At 47.5% G+C, this 15,906-nt stretch overlaps 6 protein-coding genes across 6 annotated transcripts; 3 read left to right on the top strand and 3 right to left on the bottom strand.

The window, feature by feature from the left end:
* Positions 1 to 904: 904 nt before the first annotated feature.
* Positions 905 to 2,051, bottom strand: BO79DRAFT_211124 (beta-D-arabinoxylan arabinofuranohydrolase). The gene has a single exon (XM_025682955.1). It carries the CDS (start codon positions 1,990 to 1,992, stop codon positions 994 to 996), a length of 999 nt encoding a protein of 332 aa, XP_025535704.1. The 5' UTR covers positions 1,993 to 2,051; the 3' UTR covers positions 905 to 993.
* Positions 2,052 to 3,410: 1,359 nt separating this feature from the next.
* Positions 3,411 to 4,903, top strand: BO79DRAFT_221248 (endo-1,4-beta-xylanase; the record flags this gene model as incomplete). The annotated part of the gene is made up of 9 exons (XM_025683512.1): positions 3,411 to 3,654; positions 3,711 to 3,751; positions 3,811 to 3,859; positions 3,902 to 4,041; positions 4,093 to 4,238; positions 4,293 to 4,381; positions 4,536 to 4,624; positions 4,686 to 4,751; positions 4,814 to 4,903. The coding sequence occupies 9 exons, from the start codon at positions 3,411 to 3,413 to the stop codon at positions 4,901 to 4,903; spliced, it is 954 nt and encodes a 317-aa protein (XP_025535703.1).
* Positions 4,904 to 6,524: 1,621 nt separating this feature from the next.
* On the top strand, positions 6,525 to 7,762 carry BO79DRAFT_231998 (NAD dependent epimerase/dehydratase; the record flags this gene model as incomplete). The annotated part of the gene is made up of 4 exons (XM_025684206.1): positions 6,525 to 6,615; positions 6,697 to 6,904; positions 6,959 to 7,110; positions 7,173 to 7,762. The coding sequence occupies 4 exons, from the start codon at positions 6,525 to 6,527 to the stop codon at positions 7,760 to 7,762; spliced, it is 1,041 nt and encodes a 346-aa protein (XP_025535702.1).
* Positions 7,763 to 7,998: 236 nt separating this feature from the next.
* Positions 7,999 to 9,063, top strand: BO79DRAFT_231997 (uncharacterized protein; the record flags this gene model as incomplete). The annotated part of the gene is made up of 3 exons (XM_025684205.1): positions 7,999 to 8,441; positions 8,532 to 8,630; positions 8,682 to 9,063. The coding sequence occupies 3 exons, from the start codon at positions 7,999 to 8,001 to the stop codon at positions 9,061 to 9,063; spliced, it is 924 nt and encodes a 307-aa protein (XP_025535701.1).
* A 1,056-nt stretch (positions 9,064 to 10,119) lies between these two features.
* On the bottom strand, positions 10,120 to 10,566 carry BO79DRAFT_258840 (uncharacterized protein; the record flags this gene model as incomplete). The annotated part of the gene is made up of 1 exon (XM_025686328.1): positions 10,120 to 10,566. One exon carries the CDS (start codon positions 10,564 to 10,566, stop codon positions 10,120 to 10,122), a length of 447 nt encoding a protein of 148 aa, XP_025535700.1.
* Positions 10,567 to 11,783: 1,217 nt separating this feature from the next.
* On the bottom strand, positions 11,784 to 14,881 carry BO79DRAFT_231995 (terpenoid synthase; the record flags this gene model as incomplete). Its single annotated transcript, XM_025684204.1, has 6 exons — positions 11,784 to 12,162; positions 12,237 to 12,563; positions 12,633 to 12,787; positions 13,877 to 14,093; positions 14,148 to 14,500; positions 14,555 to 14,881. The coding sequence occupies 6 exons, from the start codon at positions 14,879 to 14,881 to the stop codon at positions 11,784 to 11,786; spliced, it is 1,758 nt and encodes a 585-aa protein (XP_025535699.1).
* Positions 14,882 to 15,906: the final 1,025 nt, after the last annotated feature.

The raw sequence follows: 15,906 nt of genomic DNA, 5'->3' as shown, positions 1-15,906 counted from the left end.
CGGTCATTCCCTCCGTCCCAGAATATGTTTCCAGAAATCGGGTCACTATGCAGCACGTCCAACCCATGAACAGCTTGCATCGAATTAGCCGCTTGTTGAAGCATCTCGTCAAAATCAAGGCCACGCGGTCGGACGAGGGTCTTTCCGGTGTAGCCAATGCACACCAAGTAGACTATTTCAGTAATACCGCTGTAAGAATACTGTCGGCGAAGTCCCAGGCTGTCGAGCAAAATGGGTACCGACGCCCCTTGGATTGGGGCAAGATGTGAATATAGCACCCCTTGCACGTTCAAGGGTACGCATCATAAAGTGAATCAGGATCCAGAGTGTCATTGAAGAGCCGCCTGTTCAATTTTCGAACCAAAGGTTGTTGTCTGATTTAATGGATGCTGATCAACACCGTGGTCGGACACGTTAGGGCACTTGAGATTTAGATTTCCGTCTTTTTAGAGGCCCTGGGGGCTTTAATTTCACTAAGAACATCGTCAACCATCTCCCATATCCGTAGTCTACTCGTTGCCTAGCTCCTCCAGGAGATATTTCGCGACGGCACCCGCAAAGCGCAGAGAGTGAATGCCAATTTGTGGCCTATTGTGGTTGAATGCAATCGAGGAGACGTATGATTCAATAGTCCACCTTGAAAGTAGCCAAAAAAAAAATCAAACTCTGAGCTGACTATTTCTTATATAGAACGCGACTAGTCGACGAAGAAGACTTGCTCACTTGTCGGTCATTCCCTTTGAGGCTCACAATCCTACTACTACGAGTACTCTATCCCAATACGGAGTATAACTACCGGGCCTATTTTCTCTTGTGAAAACAGGTATTGATACCGCACTCCTTGCCAATGAACTGAATTATGCGCGCATTACTAGCCTATAGACACAAGCCCACCCCGACTTAGCCTAAGATGATGACCACATTCTGCTGTCTTGCGCACTAAACATACTTGGAAAAAAAGAAAAGCACAATCTGCAACTAATGATAAGCCCTTCACTGCTTCAAGGTAAGGACGCCCGGCTTCCATGGCAAGAGGTTGTAGTCGCCACTGCTGTTGGGGTCATGGCCCTGATAGAGCAACTGGAGGTTGCAAGGATCGACAGTCATGGTTTGATCAGGGTTGTTGCGAACCAAGTCACCATGGCTAATGTCTTCGGTCCAGGTGGCGCCACTGTTGGCTTTGCCTGCGAAGGGTTTATCCTCACTTGCCGCCTGGGCTGTCCATTCTCCACCGAGACTGCTGGCCGTGAAGGAGCGGAAATAACGATGTCCGGTGGACCCGATCGCCTCGACGATCATGAGGTACTTGCTGTCGCCCTCACCGCCGTCGACGGTGTATACTTGGACCGCCTCGAATAGATCGTTGCGGGCGCCACTCAGGATCACCTCGTACTGGCTGCCGAAGCTTCCGGGGAAGTCATTGATGGACATGCTGGATCGGTAGATCTTGCCGTTGTCGCCGGCGAAGAAGAGATACATATTCGTATCATCGCCAATCACCGTCTGGTCAATGGCATTGGTGCTTGAGTCGCTGATTTTGCCGGTGAAAAGCGCCTGCTCCGACGACCAGCCATTGACATTGGTGGGATCTTGGGAGGTGCGGTAGGTGAATGTGCTGGAGCCCCATTGGTAGGCCAGAACCCAGATACTTTTCGGCTTGAAGTAGAACAGGGTAGGAGCCACGGCATTGAAGGGGGTGGCTGTCTGGCTAGCGGATGCCATGTTCGACCACTCTGAGAAGGCGCCAAAGGTCATCGAGCCATAGTTTCCCGCTTCATCGGTAGTGGACGCATAGACAATGTGTTTGCCGTCCGAGACAACATCAGTAAAGTCCTTCAGTGCGGTCCATCCTGACTTTGGAGTTGCGAGAGCATCGGTTGAACTCCAACTATAGGACGACGGAAGAGCACATTTGGCGTTGACAAAGGGGGTTAATGCAATGAGGTAGATGCCTGATGACAGCAAGCTGCCTTTGGCATTGAAGAACTTCATCTTCGAATGGGTTTATCCGCAGGGAAAGAAACAAAAGAGATCAATGGCTGAAGTCGTTGGCCACGGAGAACGAATAAATCGAACGGAGGACCAGACCATGTTCAAATATATGTAGTTACGTTTATGGCAATACTGATATGTGCAGAAGAACAATCGGGATTTATCCATATTGGATGACACCGTCAGAAACGTTTCGGATAAAAGTGGGCTGCCTGGTTATTTCCCCCACTTTGGCTTAGAAAGAACATTCCTTTGCTCAAGCTCATTTTGGCGCACTATTCAGGTCCTTCCCCTAGGGGGAAGATGATCAGCATGCTGCCTAAACTACGGAGTACATTAGCCAGAAACGATCGTCCACCGGAACGTTGCCGTGTCTAGAACGGCGTTCAACACTACCCTACACAGAGGATAATTCCATGATTACGCCACAATAGCTCTTCTTCGGCAGTAGACTCGGGGAAATAATTGCTGTGACAGGATGGATGACTCCCGGGCATCGAGGGGTCTAGGCGTGGACCCTAATGGCGCTAAGCAAACTGGTTCTACTTTGACACATTGCCGCCCTGATAGTGTTTCACCTTAAAACACCACGACCTTCCGGTACTTTCGGCGGGCAGTTGACACCTATCGGCTGAAGAGATGATATTTTGGCTGTCACTGTACACACCAAAATTATTCCAATCAATCAAACTAAAAGTTTGTACTTTCAAATTGGTTGGACATATTACTTTTACGAGTTGGTACTCTTTACCCCTAAACTCCAGGGACTATTTGCAGACCTTCGGCTGAGCATCTGCAGGTTCCCTACAAGTTACCACACCCAGTATGGATCGGGTGATCGGCTGTAGCCGGCTACCATCTCTTCAGGGCTAAACTATTTTTGGGGCCGAGGCAGACGCTGGACCCTGATAGACGGACATTTGCAGGTTAATCGGACGACCGTGCAACAAGTGTCTCCACTCCTGCAATTCCTTCTTGCATTTCTGGTGGGTAGATCGGCGCCTTCCAAATTACAACACCAACCTAGCGATTGCTTCTCGATGTGTCGGCTAAGGACATAGCCTGTTCTAACCAAACATGTCAAGAGCTCCGGATAGCCTGCCTAAACGCCATTATTCATCCCTTCAGGCTGATTATGGTTCCATCGAGTGCCATCCTCCCGGTTTGGGAAATTCGGTAGACAGCTAGATGAGGCAGATGAAGTCAATCCTTTACTGTCTAGACATGCTCGAGCGGGATGTTTGGTTCCACGGTTGGTTGTGTTCCAGTTTCACATCCTCTTGGCCCAGAAATGTTGAGTCTCGTGGTATATAAATACTTCAATCCCTCTTCTCCCTTGTAGAATCTATCTTATAATCTGTCAATCCAACATCATTTTCATTTGGCTCTTTTGAGAAAAACGATCGCTTTTGTCCAACATGGTTCAGATCAAGGCAGCTGCACTGGCGATGCTTTTCGCTAGCCAAGTACTTTCTGAACCTATTGAACCCCGTCAGGCTTCAGTGAGCATCGACACCAAGTTCAAGGCTCACGGAAAGAAGTATCTGGGAAACATCGGGGATCAATACACCTTGACCAAGAACTCGAAGACTCCGGCAATCATCAAAGCCGATTTTGGCGCCTTGACCCCAGAAAACAGCATGAAATGGGATGCCACTGAGCGTAAGTCCAATGTCCTCATCGTTATGGTTGTTATTCAGATCTAATCAGAATTATAGCCAGCCGTGGACAGTTCTCTTTCTCGGGATCGGATTACCTGGTACGTATAGAATTTCCCAACCCTCTACGATAACCGTAGTCGAGGCTTACAAAACCTAGGTCAACTTTGCCCAGTCTAACAACAAGCTGATCCGGGGACATACGCTGGGTAAGTTTTTGACTGACTGAACTGGAAACTATACCAAGACAGTGAAGCTAACTCAACCAGTGTGGCACTCTCAGCTCCCCTCTTGGGTTCAAGCCATCACGGACAAAAATACACTCATCGAGGTCATGAAGAATCACATCACCACGGTGATGCAACACTATAAGGGCAAGATCTACGCCTGGGTAAACTGAAAACCATCAATTTTGCCAAATCTTATGACTAATTACTGGAAGGACGTGGTCAATGAAATTTTCAACGAAGATGGCTCCCTGCGCGACAGCGTCTTCTACAAAGTCATCGGCGAGGACTACGTCCGAATTGCCTTCGAGACTGCTCGGGCTGCGGATCCCAACGCAAAGCTCTACATCAACGATTACAAGTAAGCCGTGGCTGTCTATTTTCCATTTTAGACTTGATTCTAACTTTCACCAAGCCTGGACTCCGCTTCCTATCCTAAGTTGACTGGCATGGTCAGCCATGTCAAGAAGTGGATCGCAGCCGGTATTCCTATCGATGGAATTGGTAAGGCCCCCGTGGTTAATGATATCCGGCTATAATGACTCACCATCTTCAAAGGCTCCCAAACCCACTTGAGCGCTGGTGGAGGTGCTGGAATTTCTGGATAAGTACCCCCTCCCCTTTATCCAACCTGACGATAGCTGACAGCCCCTTACAGCTCTTAATGCTCTCGCAGGTGCGGGCACCAAGGAGATTGCGGTCACCGAGCTCGACATCGCTGGCGCCAGCTCAACCGACTACGTCGAGGTAGGTCACGACAAGCCAAGTACATAGTGTGATTAACTGACACTAATCCCTACATACACAGGTCGTCGAAGCCTGCCTTGACCAGCCCAAGTGTATCGGTATCACCGTGTGGGGAGTCGCTGACCCGGTAAGGACCCCTGCAGTCCGGATAATAAGTCTTGCCTTAGAAGTTGAGCTAATTTCATTCAGGACTCCTGGCGCTCCAGCTCCACTCCTCTGTTGTTTGACAGCAACTATAACCCGAAGCCTGCATATACTGCTATCGCAAATGCTCTCTAGATCCGGCAACTACTCTGATCGAATTGCCGGGAAGATATAACCTTCCGAGGTAGGGGACGCTCTGTTTTGCGCTACGGGAAGTAACTTGGTCTGCCGTTCTCTCGATAATGTTCTTCTGTACTTCTTCCACATGTATCCATCACAATCGTTCTTCTAAGTGTGCGCATTCACAGTAGATCTGAAGCATGCACCTCTAGTGTAGCTCTCCTTAGTATAATCCCTGTGGAGTAGTTTTTGCCGTGTACCCCACCGGTGGGGCCGTAGCATTAGTACTTTACTTTGTTAGTCTAGACCCTGATGTGCCGATGTGAAGCACAAGCATCACACGAAATGAAGGACATGTCTCAGATGCCCCGCCCCATAACCATAACAGCCATCTAACTCTAAGATCCTTGTGGCATGCAGTTGGATGGACGGGGCGGTCTGGCTAGTCTCTTTGCCTTTACTAATAACCCTCTTGGCATTGGCTGGACATTGGACTAGTCGTTCATGATGTCCTCGCTTAGCATCCTGCAGAATTTAGTGCATGTAACAACGGCAATGCAGAGCGCCGACAACTGCCGAGATAGGTACAATGGGTCCTCACTATAGCCTTCCTTCGGGGTACTGAGTATTGTTTGCAGTCGTACTCTGCGCCCATGTCCATTCATCTATTCGATGAAATTTAGCCGGATGCGATGAGAAGGGTTTGGGGTTCAGTCCCTCCTCCGGTTGAACTCTTGTGGCCCAATTGGACAAGGGCTTGTTTCCACTAAAAGCTACTGGCTGGGGGTGATTTAGATCCCCATTTACTCTAATATGTAATACGGGGCATGTCATTCGGCCTGTACTATTACCTTTCTATCAATGCAACTGTTTGGCGCCAGTGTGGGTGCCTTTTGATGTATTTAAATGCTGGATATTAGATAACCACTTCCATCTGTTAGCCGTATATACCGGCAATAGGCCGCGTAGTGTCGTACGCGATACTGAATACACTTATATAGACAAAGAGAGACTAATGAGGCGACTAATACCGATATAATGAAAAGAACTGCTTATGAAGCCTAGGCAATTTCTTTGTAGATTGAAAGGTGACCTTCTCGAACATCACCCGCAACTATGCGGAGTGGGAGAAAACGAGCCAGCTAGGGGCAGTGGTAGCTCGCGACTGCGTGTATGGGAATTGTGTCTGTTATCGTATGAGCTTGGATAGCCGAAAGCGTAATAATAGATCAGAAAGATGGTGCACCGAAATGCTTCCCTGGCAGCCTTTCTCTATGAAGAGGGGACAACTTTTGACCATCTGCGGGCACTACTCCAATAAACATCTGAAAAGCGAGACGTGGAACATCAAAAACTGGTTGAGGGTACTTTTTTCTTTGTCAGACAAGATAGATCGAGATAGGTCACCAATGAACTTTTGCCCGAAACCTGATCATGTTTGACTTTAACACATCGGGCGCTCCTTCCATGGTGCATCTCCCAAACCCATAGAAACATGACATAATCATGAGACTTATAAAAAGCTATACAGACATCTGGGGTTGAGTAGCAGTCGGGATTTAGTCTGGCTGATATCTACAGGCTAGTATAAGTACCAGCATGATCTGACATAAATGTCTCCAAAGTACTAGCCATCATGGTATCGTCAACTCGTGGCCAACGCGTCTTTCTGACTGGGGCAAATGGGTTTGTAGCATCCCATATCCTCTCCCTACTCCTTGAGGTGAGTGAGTCCGACTTGCTAGCAACGTGTAGAAGCTGAAAACTTTAGCGTGGCTACGCAGTAACCGCGACAGTGCGATCTTAAGCCAAAGCCGACGATGTGGTCAACGCTCACCCCGAATGGAAAGGGAAGGTTGATTTTGTGATCGTGTCGGAGTTCACCTCACAGAAACCATTCAGCACCTTGTTTGAGGAGACCGAAGCTCCCTTTGATTATGTTATTCATGCGGCATCGCCATTCAAGTTTGACTTCAAGGATTTTCAGAAAGATTTGATCGATCCGGCAATTAAGGGGTAAGTAAGAACTGTTTGCGCAACCATGATGTAACCGCTGATTTGCACTTGCAGAACGACTCAAATCCTGGAAAGCGCTCACCAACACGGTGGAAGCTCGCTCAAACGCATTGTCCTTTTGGGCAGCGGTGTTTCTGTACTCGATTCCTTCGAGGACATGAGTCGAGAAGGACACCCATATACCGAGAAAAGCTGGAATCCAGCTCGTCTCAAATCATGAAATCGGCAATTCCCCTGCTCATTAAACTCTAGGTAACGGCACAACAAGCGTTCGATCGTAAAGACATTGTGCTAGGTTATAATTTCTCCAAAGCCCAAGCCGAGTGCAAAGCCTGGGACTTCATGCAGGCAAATAGTCCGAATTTCGACCTCACTGTCATCAACCCTCTTATCGTCACCGGACCGATGATCCATCCAATCTCAGGGGAGGGATCGATCAACGAAAGCAATTATTTTGCGATTGCTAGTTTCATCGACGGGACTCATGTCAAAATTGAGGATGTGCAGTTTCCATACTATCACTTTGTCGACGTGCGCGACGTGGCTGGGAGCCATGTAGATGCACTTACCAATCCCGCTGCTGGAGGGCAGCGTATCGTGCTTGTCTCAGGGCTCATTACGCCACAGTTGGTCGTGAATACTATCCGAAAGCATTTCCCTCAACTGCGCAAAAAGGTTCCAGCCGGTACACCGGATAAGGTGCTGCCCGAGGGAATGCAACCCACCAGTTGGGATACGCAAGTTAGCTTGGATATACTCTCGAAGGGAAAGGGTAGCCAGTGGGAATACATCGGCTTAGATGAGAGTGTGAGGGACGCGGTGCAGTCTATGATTCAGCACAATCTTGTGCCTGACTAATGTATTGTAGCCTTCATAATCACTATCAAGCAAAAAGCTTTCTCATGTTGTGATGTATTTTGACATGCGGCACCCACGTGATTAATGGAAGCCACTCCGTCAACAAAGGGCCCGATCGCGCAGGTGATGAGTTTTCACATTGTTGCAGCAGAGTATTCTGCACCTAGCTATTCCCTCATACTGTCTTCCTTGTACAGTTTCTCAAGCCAAGTACAGGCAACTTAGCTTCTAAAACGATGACGGAGGAGCGATCATGGGCTCAACAAACCGTCGATAGGTTCTTCGAGATTCGTCAATCTCCGACCCAGTTAGACTGCGATGACTACGCTCGTAGGATCACAGGTGCTCCTACTGTTCAAGAAGTTACCATTCCGGGCTCGCTGAGCTACACAATTCTTTGCAAAGGTAACTCAGATGGGCGACCTGATACGATCGTGTCTTTTCGACAACCAGGGTCTTCCTTGGACCAAACAGTGATTGAGCTGGCAAGATTTATCCACGGCGATCTGGTACCAGAAGCTACTTGTCACGGCAAAATGCCAGGTTCAGATCCACCTTTGCTCGTTTATACGATGGCCTGTTTATCAGGTAGTCCTTGCATACAGTTATTCGGCACCGAAACTGAGTTGAGCCCCAAAGAGGAAGCCAGATACATGTGTTTTGTCAAACATCTAGCCAGGTTGCTTGTCTCTTACTCCATTCTATGCATTGATACTATGCCGCCATTTGAGGAGATTAGTCAAGCGACCATGATAGTAACGCTTTCTAGATACTTCGCTCGGTGTTGGTTAAATCCACAACCAGTAGATCCTACGGTGTCGGCAAGCTATAGGGACGCAATCTATCGCCGGGTTGAGAAAATAAGAAAGTCTTAACCTCTCATACTCCCCTCCACTACAATTTTGGAACTTGAATGCAGTCTTCCAAATCTGTTCAGTCAAGTATATGTGCAAGTCCTGACACACAACGACCTGTCCCAAACAAACAATCTGATCAGCGAGGATAACTTTGAAATTACTGGTATTGTCGATTTGTCATTGGCTAAAGCACTGCCGTTTGGCATGGAACTGGACACTCTGCTACTATTCACTGGTTACATGGATCTCAGCGGCTGGCACAATTATACGTGCCGTGAACGCATGATTAGTTACTTTTGGGATGAATTCTGGGCTCACAGTCGTGTTTTTGATGATGTACGTCAGCACGAGATTCGTACCATGGCGATGCAAGCCACCAAGATCGGCGCAGTGCTGCGCTACGCATTCCAGCGTAACACGATGGTTCCCCATCCGAGGAATTAACAACGTCTTACTGGGCCTTGAAGACTCTCAAAACTCTGCTATGTTGCTGAATCTTTCAGAAGCTAGGAAGGTTAAATATAGACACCACGCAGCACAATATTGCACATCTCCATGAGTATTGCCCAACGGAGTTCGAGTATTTCGAAGAGAACGCCGGAATATATGAGAGCACGCCTCACCAGGAATACTCTGTTCCAACGCTCCATCCCGAGTTCTCGCCGAGACAAGTTCACGCTAAATTTTGGCCCTCCGGCTCACGGCAAATTCTCTGGAAACACTTATTCGATTTATAAAGTCGCGTTTGAGGCTGGTGCTTGGTATATTATGTAATTGTTGGTGCCTTAGGCCATATATGGAGCCGTATCTCCCTCAGCAAAACCCGATCTTTTCTTGACAGAAAAGCAGAAGGGATGTACCAGATCCTCCTAAAGCGCATAGGCCTAGATAACCAATAGCTTCTCGTATCTTTTACTTACTGATGCGGCAATTCTATCTCTGCTGCCTTTCAAATTCAATTAGTCAATTTCAGCGTTGCCCATGTAGACAGTGGCATCAACATCCATGTACCTAAGCTATTGATGTCTTCAAAAATGCTTTCTCAACTACAGGTGGTGAACCACATGGAAGAGAATTATTGGTTATTGTGAAACAGTCCCTGTGGTAACTCAATCAGATTTATAAGCGCCCAGAAGGACTGATAACCTAGTAGGCTAGATACCAACCCGACATATGCATGCAGAATCAGCATGCATCATCAAGTTCTAAACCGCCCGAAGCACGCACCTCTACAAACAATTGGGTATAAATTGCAGTGAGTCAAGCATATGTGAATCCATGTGTGGTCTGCTGTACTCCACATTTTTGCGCACTACACCCCTTCTCTCCAACCATATTCCGTAACCTGCAACATGTGTCAAAACCAATGTAACCGAGACCTAAAGCCAGTCACTCGTCGCAAGACAAGCCGATCTCACGAACACGTCAACAAGGATTTCAAAACCTGCCCTGCGAAAATCGAGCCCCTCTATTGATCCGCGATCCTCCAATACGGAGTATCTATTCATCCATACCCAAACTAATTCTCAACGCGACGCTGCACGGTCCGTCCATCACACTCCCAACAAACACGTCCCAGCACATCTGAAGGTAATCATCCCGACTAACTTGCTTGCCTTTCGCCTGGAGCCTTTTGATGCGAGCATCTAAAGCCCATACCATCGCTGACGCAGCCGCAATGGCATAATCCCATTTCAAAATGTCGGTCATCCCCCGCTCTATCACCATGATGAGCTTATCACCTACCTCCTCGCCAAATGAAAGACTCGCGCGCGGGATTGCACCGGGAAAATAAGACACAATCACAATAGCAACCGAGGTAATGTGGCATAGGTAAGAACACAGGAATCCAAATCGATACACGAGTTGCGTTCCGCGCCGGGCTGCGATTTTTGGGCCCAACTGGATATTCCGAAATCGACCACATATGACGTGGTGGATAGACATGATCACGGGCAAGTAGAATGGCCATCCGTGCCAGAAGAGGATAGCTTGTTGTTTGGTCTCTGGGGAAATTATGGTTGGGCAGGGAAGAACCATTATCATGATTGGGAGGATGTAGCTGATAGAAATTCCGGGGATTATACTTTCGGCATATGCTGTGGGGCTTGGGCGACTGCCTCTATGCGATGTAGATGATTGGCTAGACAGGGGAGTGCCTATGAGGGTGAAGCAGAGAGGTGCGAACACTCCAAAGCCCCAGACTAGGTGTGCGAGCCCGAAGAAAAAGATGCTTGGTGTCACACATTAGCTGTTTTCTGTTGTTTTTCCTTGGCGTGCTGCCTTTGGGGTTTTGTGCTTACTTCATCACGCCGCGTATGAATGAGTGCGTCTGGCACGTCTGTAATGCTATGATGCAGAACATGGCTATGAAACCCCCACTAATGCTGAAAGCGAGCAAAGACACTGTAATAGTATTTCCTTGGCAAACAGGCCACAGGGTCATGATAGCTATCCCACAGAACCTGTCCAGAAGGCCTATCCCCGTTTTTGTGGATACAAGAGCACTTCTTGGATACCCGGTAACGTGACCAACTGCAACAGCTTCGAGGTAGGGTTCAAACAGGTCATTTAGAAGGCAGAAATAGATTTTGTATACACCTAAAACAGATAAGGCATAGTGGAGTACTCTTGCTGTAGACAGCATATTCGAAGGCGCCGGAGGGATCGGTAAAGAAAACACCCAATTATCGGATAATAATGTGTCATAAAGGTGAGGGAAAGTTGCTCTGTATCAGGACCAAATATATATTGCCAGCTGGAGTGGGCCGAGGGTACTATCCTCCATGACAATAGGAGAAGTAGAGTGCCGAAAGCATTGGTACACTAAGATCTTTTTAACTATCCCAGTAAACTTCCACATAAACTGCGGTTTCATGCTAATAGCGTAAAATGGTCAAGTGATTGCGGACAGGCAACAAGGTAGGTTCCTTTCGCAATGCACTTGCATGAGGCTAATGGTCTTCATGTACATATGGTTTCTGGGCTATGCAGACCGCGTTCTGATAGTATATGTTCTTAGAACGACCAATGAATTTGAAGACTTACGTATGGTAGGGCACCTGCCTGTATATAGACGCCAGCTTGTAAGGATATATGTAGTTCAATTTGTTTCGGTCAACTGCAGAATAACATGATGCCCAGTCTGATCGCCTCAAAAAAGTTCACGAGAGAAAGCTCAGAATATCGTAGATGCCCTTTGACTGTCCCGCCTCATTTTCCAACTTCTTAACCATTTGATCCGCCTCTTCCAATAAGGAAGCGAGTCGTTCTCGGCAGTAGTCAAAACTCCCCGTCGAGTCGATATACTCAACAGCATACTTCTTCACCGAATCGTCCTCGCTCCGCTGCCGTAGTATATTCAGCAGATGGTGATTGTTCGGGTTACTGTTAATACTGTGGATAATCAGAAAGGAAAATTTGCCCTCCGTCAAATCCTCGCAAAATCCCTTGTTCTTGGTGTATAGTCCACTCTGTAAGTTTTGGTAATCATCCCGAATTTGAAAGATCACGCCCAACAAGTCTGCTAGTTCGATGACATTGCTGCACAAAGTCAGTCTGCAGTGTAACAAGAAGAGCTACAAGAGCTCTGATGGATATATGTTTGTAATACGTGCCTTTTAGTTTCGCTTTCCAACTGCATAAGCTTAATCGCCAGTCGAAATAGGCCACCAGTCTTGTTGGCGATCATCTCAATATAGTCCTCCTCTGTGGGACAGGTTAGGCAGTCCCGCCAGTACAAGTCCATACCTTGACCGCGGTGCAGACGAAGCAGTTCCTCTGTGTATATTTCGTACGCTTCGGGATGATTCAGTTCGCGGAGCCTTTCCTGTGCTAGAAAGTACGCATAATTGGCAGAGTTGATTGTCTGCGCAATACCAAAAATGCTATGGGCCACTGGGAGGCCGCGTCGAAGCTTGGAATTGTCCTGAATATCATCGATTCTATTAAGGGGTCAGTGGGCTCTCAAGATATTGTTATCTTGGTTTAGGTGGAAGCTGAAAAGAACATACAGAAGGGAGGCCGTGTGAAGCAACCCAACAATTTCCGTGATAATGCTCAATTTGTCCTCAGGAATGCGCAGCCATTCATTGAACGCGTGAATAAATTTCCGACGAATGTCTTTTCCAGGGGATTTGAGAAGGTAATCGAGTGGCCCTCGAACAATCTGTTTCTGTGTATCAGACAGTGGATTTTCAAGAGCAGGATACATCGGACCGACTTTCTCCTTATCCAAATAGCTTGCTTCCGACTGTTGGGAACTGGCAGCTTCAGCATCTACGTTGGTGGGCGATGAGGGTGCTGAGGCAGGAAATAACCCCGGTGTAACAAATGGAAAGTAAGGGGTATTCATCTTCCAGACATCAGGCGTAGCTGGGTTAAACATTGGGAATCCCAGCATATTTGCGCTTCTTAGAGGTCAAAGGCGCTAAATAGCTCAGGTCTTTATGAAGAAGAAGTTACCAGAAAGCTAAATACGAGCTCCCGAAAAACAGGCACTACTACTGCGATGTACCAATATTTAAGAGCACAAGTTTGTTGTGAGCCTCATGTGATACGGTTGTATGTCCTTTTGCTACGTGTTTTGCTGTCACCGCACGGCCCGGCATGGCTTTGCTGGTCCATTGTCATCAGCGAATTAGCAACTTAAAAAGCACGTCTAGTCAGCAAAAGATCGCAAAGGGCACCTCTTCATATGACGGGTTATCTAAAGAACAGTAGGTACCATATCAGCTGTGCGAAAGGGAGTGGCAAACTGCTTCGCGTCCTTATGTCCCTCTTAGGTGGTTAACAGTATGTTTGCCAGTTCAAAACACGACCAGATCGCTTGGGTGGCCGGAGAAAGGAAAAATTGTTTTGATAATATTACTCCGTTCAGCTCCCTGACCCATCACCTTAGAACGCGAAAATGGTCATTGTGTCCAGCTAGTTAGTGGGATAGCTAACTTCTGATTTTGAAAGTGCTGCCAATCAACATGTGGAATGGCTATACAGCACAACCTCGCATTGTTCTTATGCTTGTGCGCCAGTGCAAAGCTTATGTGAAGTAGTAACGGGAATTTCATAGAGGAAGAAGCATGAGTGGGTCTCAAATCAGGAGTAATGCAACAAATCCCGCCACTAGGCAACATATGCGTATATCCGGTTATGCCTTCATATTTTTGACATCCATTTTCTCCTTCCGACCCCATACTTCCAGCCAGTCCTTCACAGAGGCACTCGATTTCTTCAAGTCCCACAAACAGGCGCTACGCACGTCCTCTCTCTGGATGACCCGTAAAGCATTACGGATATTATAGGGTGAGCCGTATTCCAAGGCACGCGCTACAAGATGACCCTGAGGAGCGTCCAATGCCACCACTATAGGAAATGAGAGTTCGCCGTTGCGCAGGTCCTCTGCCAGTGCACCTTTTGCTTTCGCATAATCGGTCGAATACACATTCTTGCAATCATTTTGCAGCTGTGAGCACCACCTGTGTAGAAATTCAGTCAACCAGGTCCCACTATTCGGGTATCTTTGCACATACGCCACCGTAGTCATTGTAGCATCCATGGACCGATCCTCTAGTACCAGCTGACCAAGCAAGCGAAACAATGCACCTGTCTTCAGCGATGCCATTCTACGATATGCCTCATCCCGTTCCTTTGGAGCCACTGGAAAGCTGGCAAGGCCATCCCTCCGCCAAACAAGGGACATGTCTTGGCCTTCCAGGATCTCCTCCAGACACTGCATTAGAAAGGGTGCAAGACGAGGGAATTCGTGGACGGTCCGATTCAAAAGTTGCGTCACGCGGTAGTAGGCACGGTTCGCAGTCTCTGAAGGACCGTAAATCTTGTGCGCAGCGGGATGACCCTTGCGAAAGTTACTCCCGTCCGATATCTGATGGGGTGATTAGCTCTAAGTCCAGGTTTTTATTGGGGCCATTATACTTACATCATCAACCAAGATTAAGCAGAGGTGAATGCCGTCCATGATCTCGAGGATTATCTGGTACTTCGGCGGGTCATCCAACTTGAGATTGGGCGCCAGCTTGTCGACGAATGGGGCCCAGTGGTGTTTACCATAGATCTGACGAATATAACTGTAGGGGCATTCTAAAGAAGTGATCCGAGATGGCTGCTTTTTGCCAACAAGCCAGGCCCGCTTTGTTGTTGGGAGTGGGTTCAATATGCGATCCCATACTAGCGCGGTTATCGGAACGGCCAGTAAGGCAAGAAACACCAGCGGAGTTTGCGGAATATGGTGCTGGAGGCGCTCCATGGTGATAGCCATATTGAAGGATGAGGAAGGCTCCATATAATTCAATTGAGTAGATGGTATATGGTTGGGTATTAGAACTAGAATTATGTGGTAGCCACGGGACGTACAGGGTAGATATATGAATGAAGTTATCCCTCGAGTGTAACTTGGCTGTTAGCTCGCTAAAAAGTCAAGAAGGTCCTTGTCTTCTAACAAACAAACCAGCAACTCCGCAGAGACTAGGTATCCGAAAGACGCCCAATTGACTGGTTACATCGGGCTTATCATGGAAGTTGCTGCGCTTTGGCGGCTGCATTACATATCCAGCTTCACTTAGTGCAAATACAGCTTTTGACTACTGCCCCACTTCTATATGCGTCCTCGATAATTCAGTACCTAGTGTTATACGCTGCAGAGGCAATTGTTAACCCGGGTAAGATTCTTTAACTTTATATCATAGGTGTTTGATCTTAATTCACATCATGGGACAACCAAACCACCCGACACCGAAGCCATCGCTATCATTTATTCGATAGCGGTCCATTACTATGATAATCACGCCACTGTGTCTACTTTGTGCAGTATTTGCACTCCTCTTGTAGAGTTGAGGAAACTCCTGGTTCGATTTTAAGGATTGTCCGAGGAATGCTGCAGAATCCACGGAAGATATCAAACAAAAGTAGATGTAATTCCATCAAACTTTTGTGGCAATTTTCAGGTGACAACGTATTTGTAAGATCGATTCTTCAATGCAGCTTTCGTCATACGGCGCCGGCGAACGCCACATCATGAATGGCAGCAAACATGTTAGCCGTCCGTATCCACGGCCAGCAGTATGTCGCCAGATTCCCAATCCGACAACGCACATATCCCAGAGCCTTCTGACCAAACGGAAATTCTGGCAGCTAGCACCGAGTAACAACAGCTTTCATAAAAGAGATTACGAGAGTACCCGTCGCATGTGATGTGATCCTGCTTTCTACATCAGACATTGTAAGCCCTATGGAAAATCCACTTTAGCCTTCTTCAAAGTTTTTGGTGTAACT

Source organism: Aspergillus costaricaensis, assembly GCF_003184835.1.
Source record: "Aspergillus costaricaensis CBS 115574 unplaced genomic scaffold BO79scaffold_36, whole genome shotgun sequence".
Classification (NCBI taxonomy): Eukaryota; Fungi; Ascomycota; class Eurotiomycetes; order Eurotiales; family Aspergillaceae; genus Aspergillus; species Aspergillus costaricensis.
This window is presented reverse-complemented; position numbering and strand designations above follow the sequence as displayed.

Coding starts and splice junctions, on each gene's coding strand:
- BO79DRAFT_211124 (XM_025682955.1), bottom strand. CDS start 1,992: ATGAAGTTCTTCAATGCCAAAGGCAGCTTGCTGTCATCAGGCATCTAC.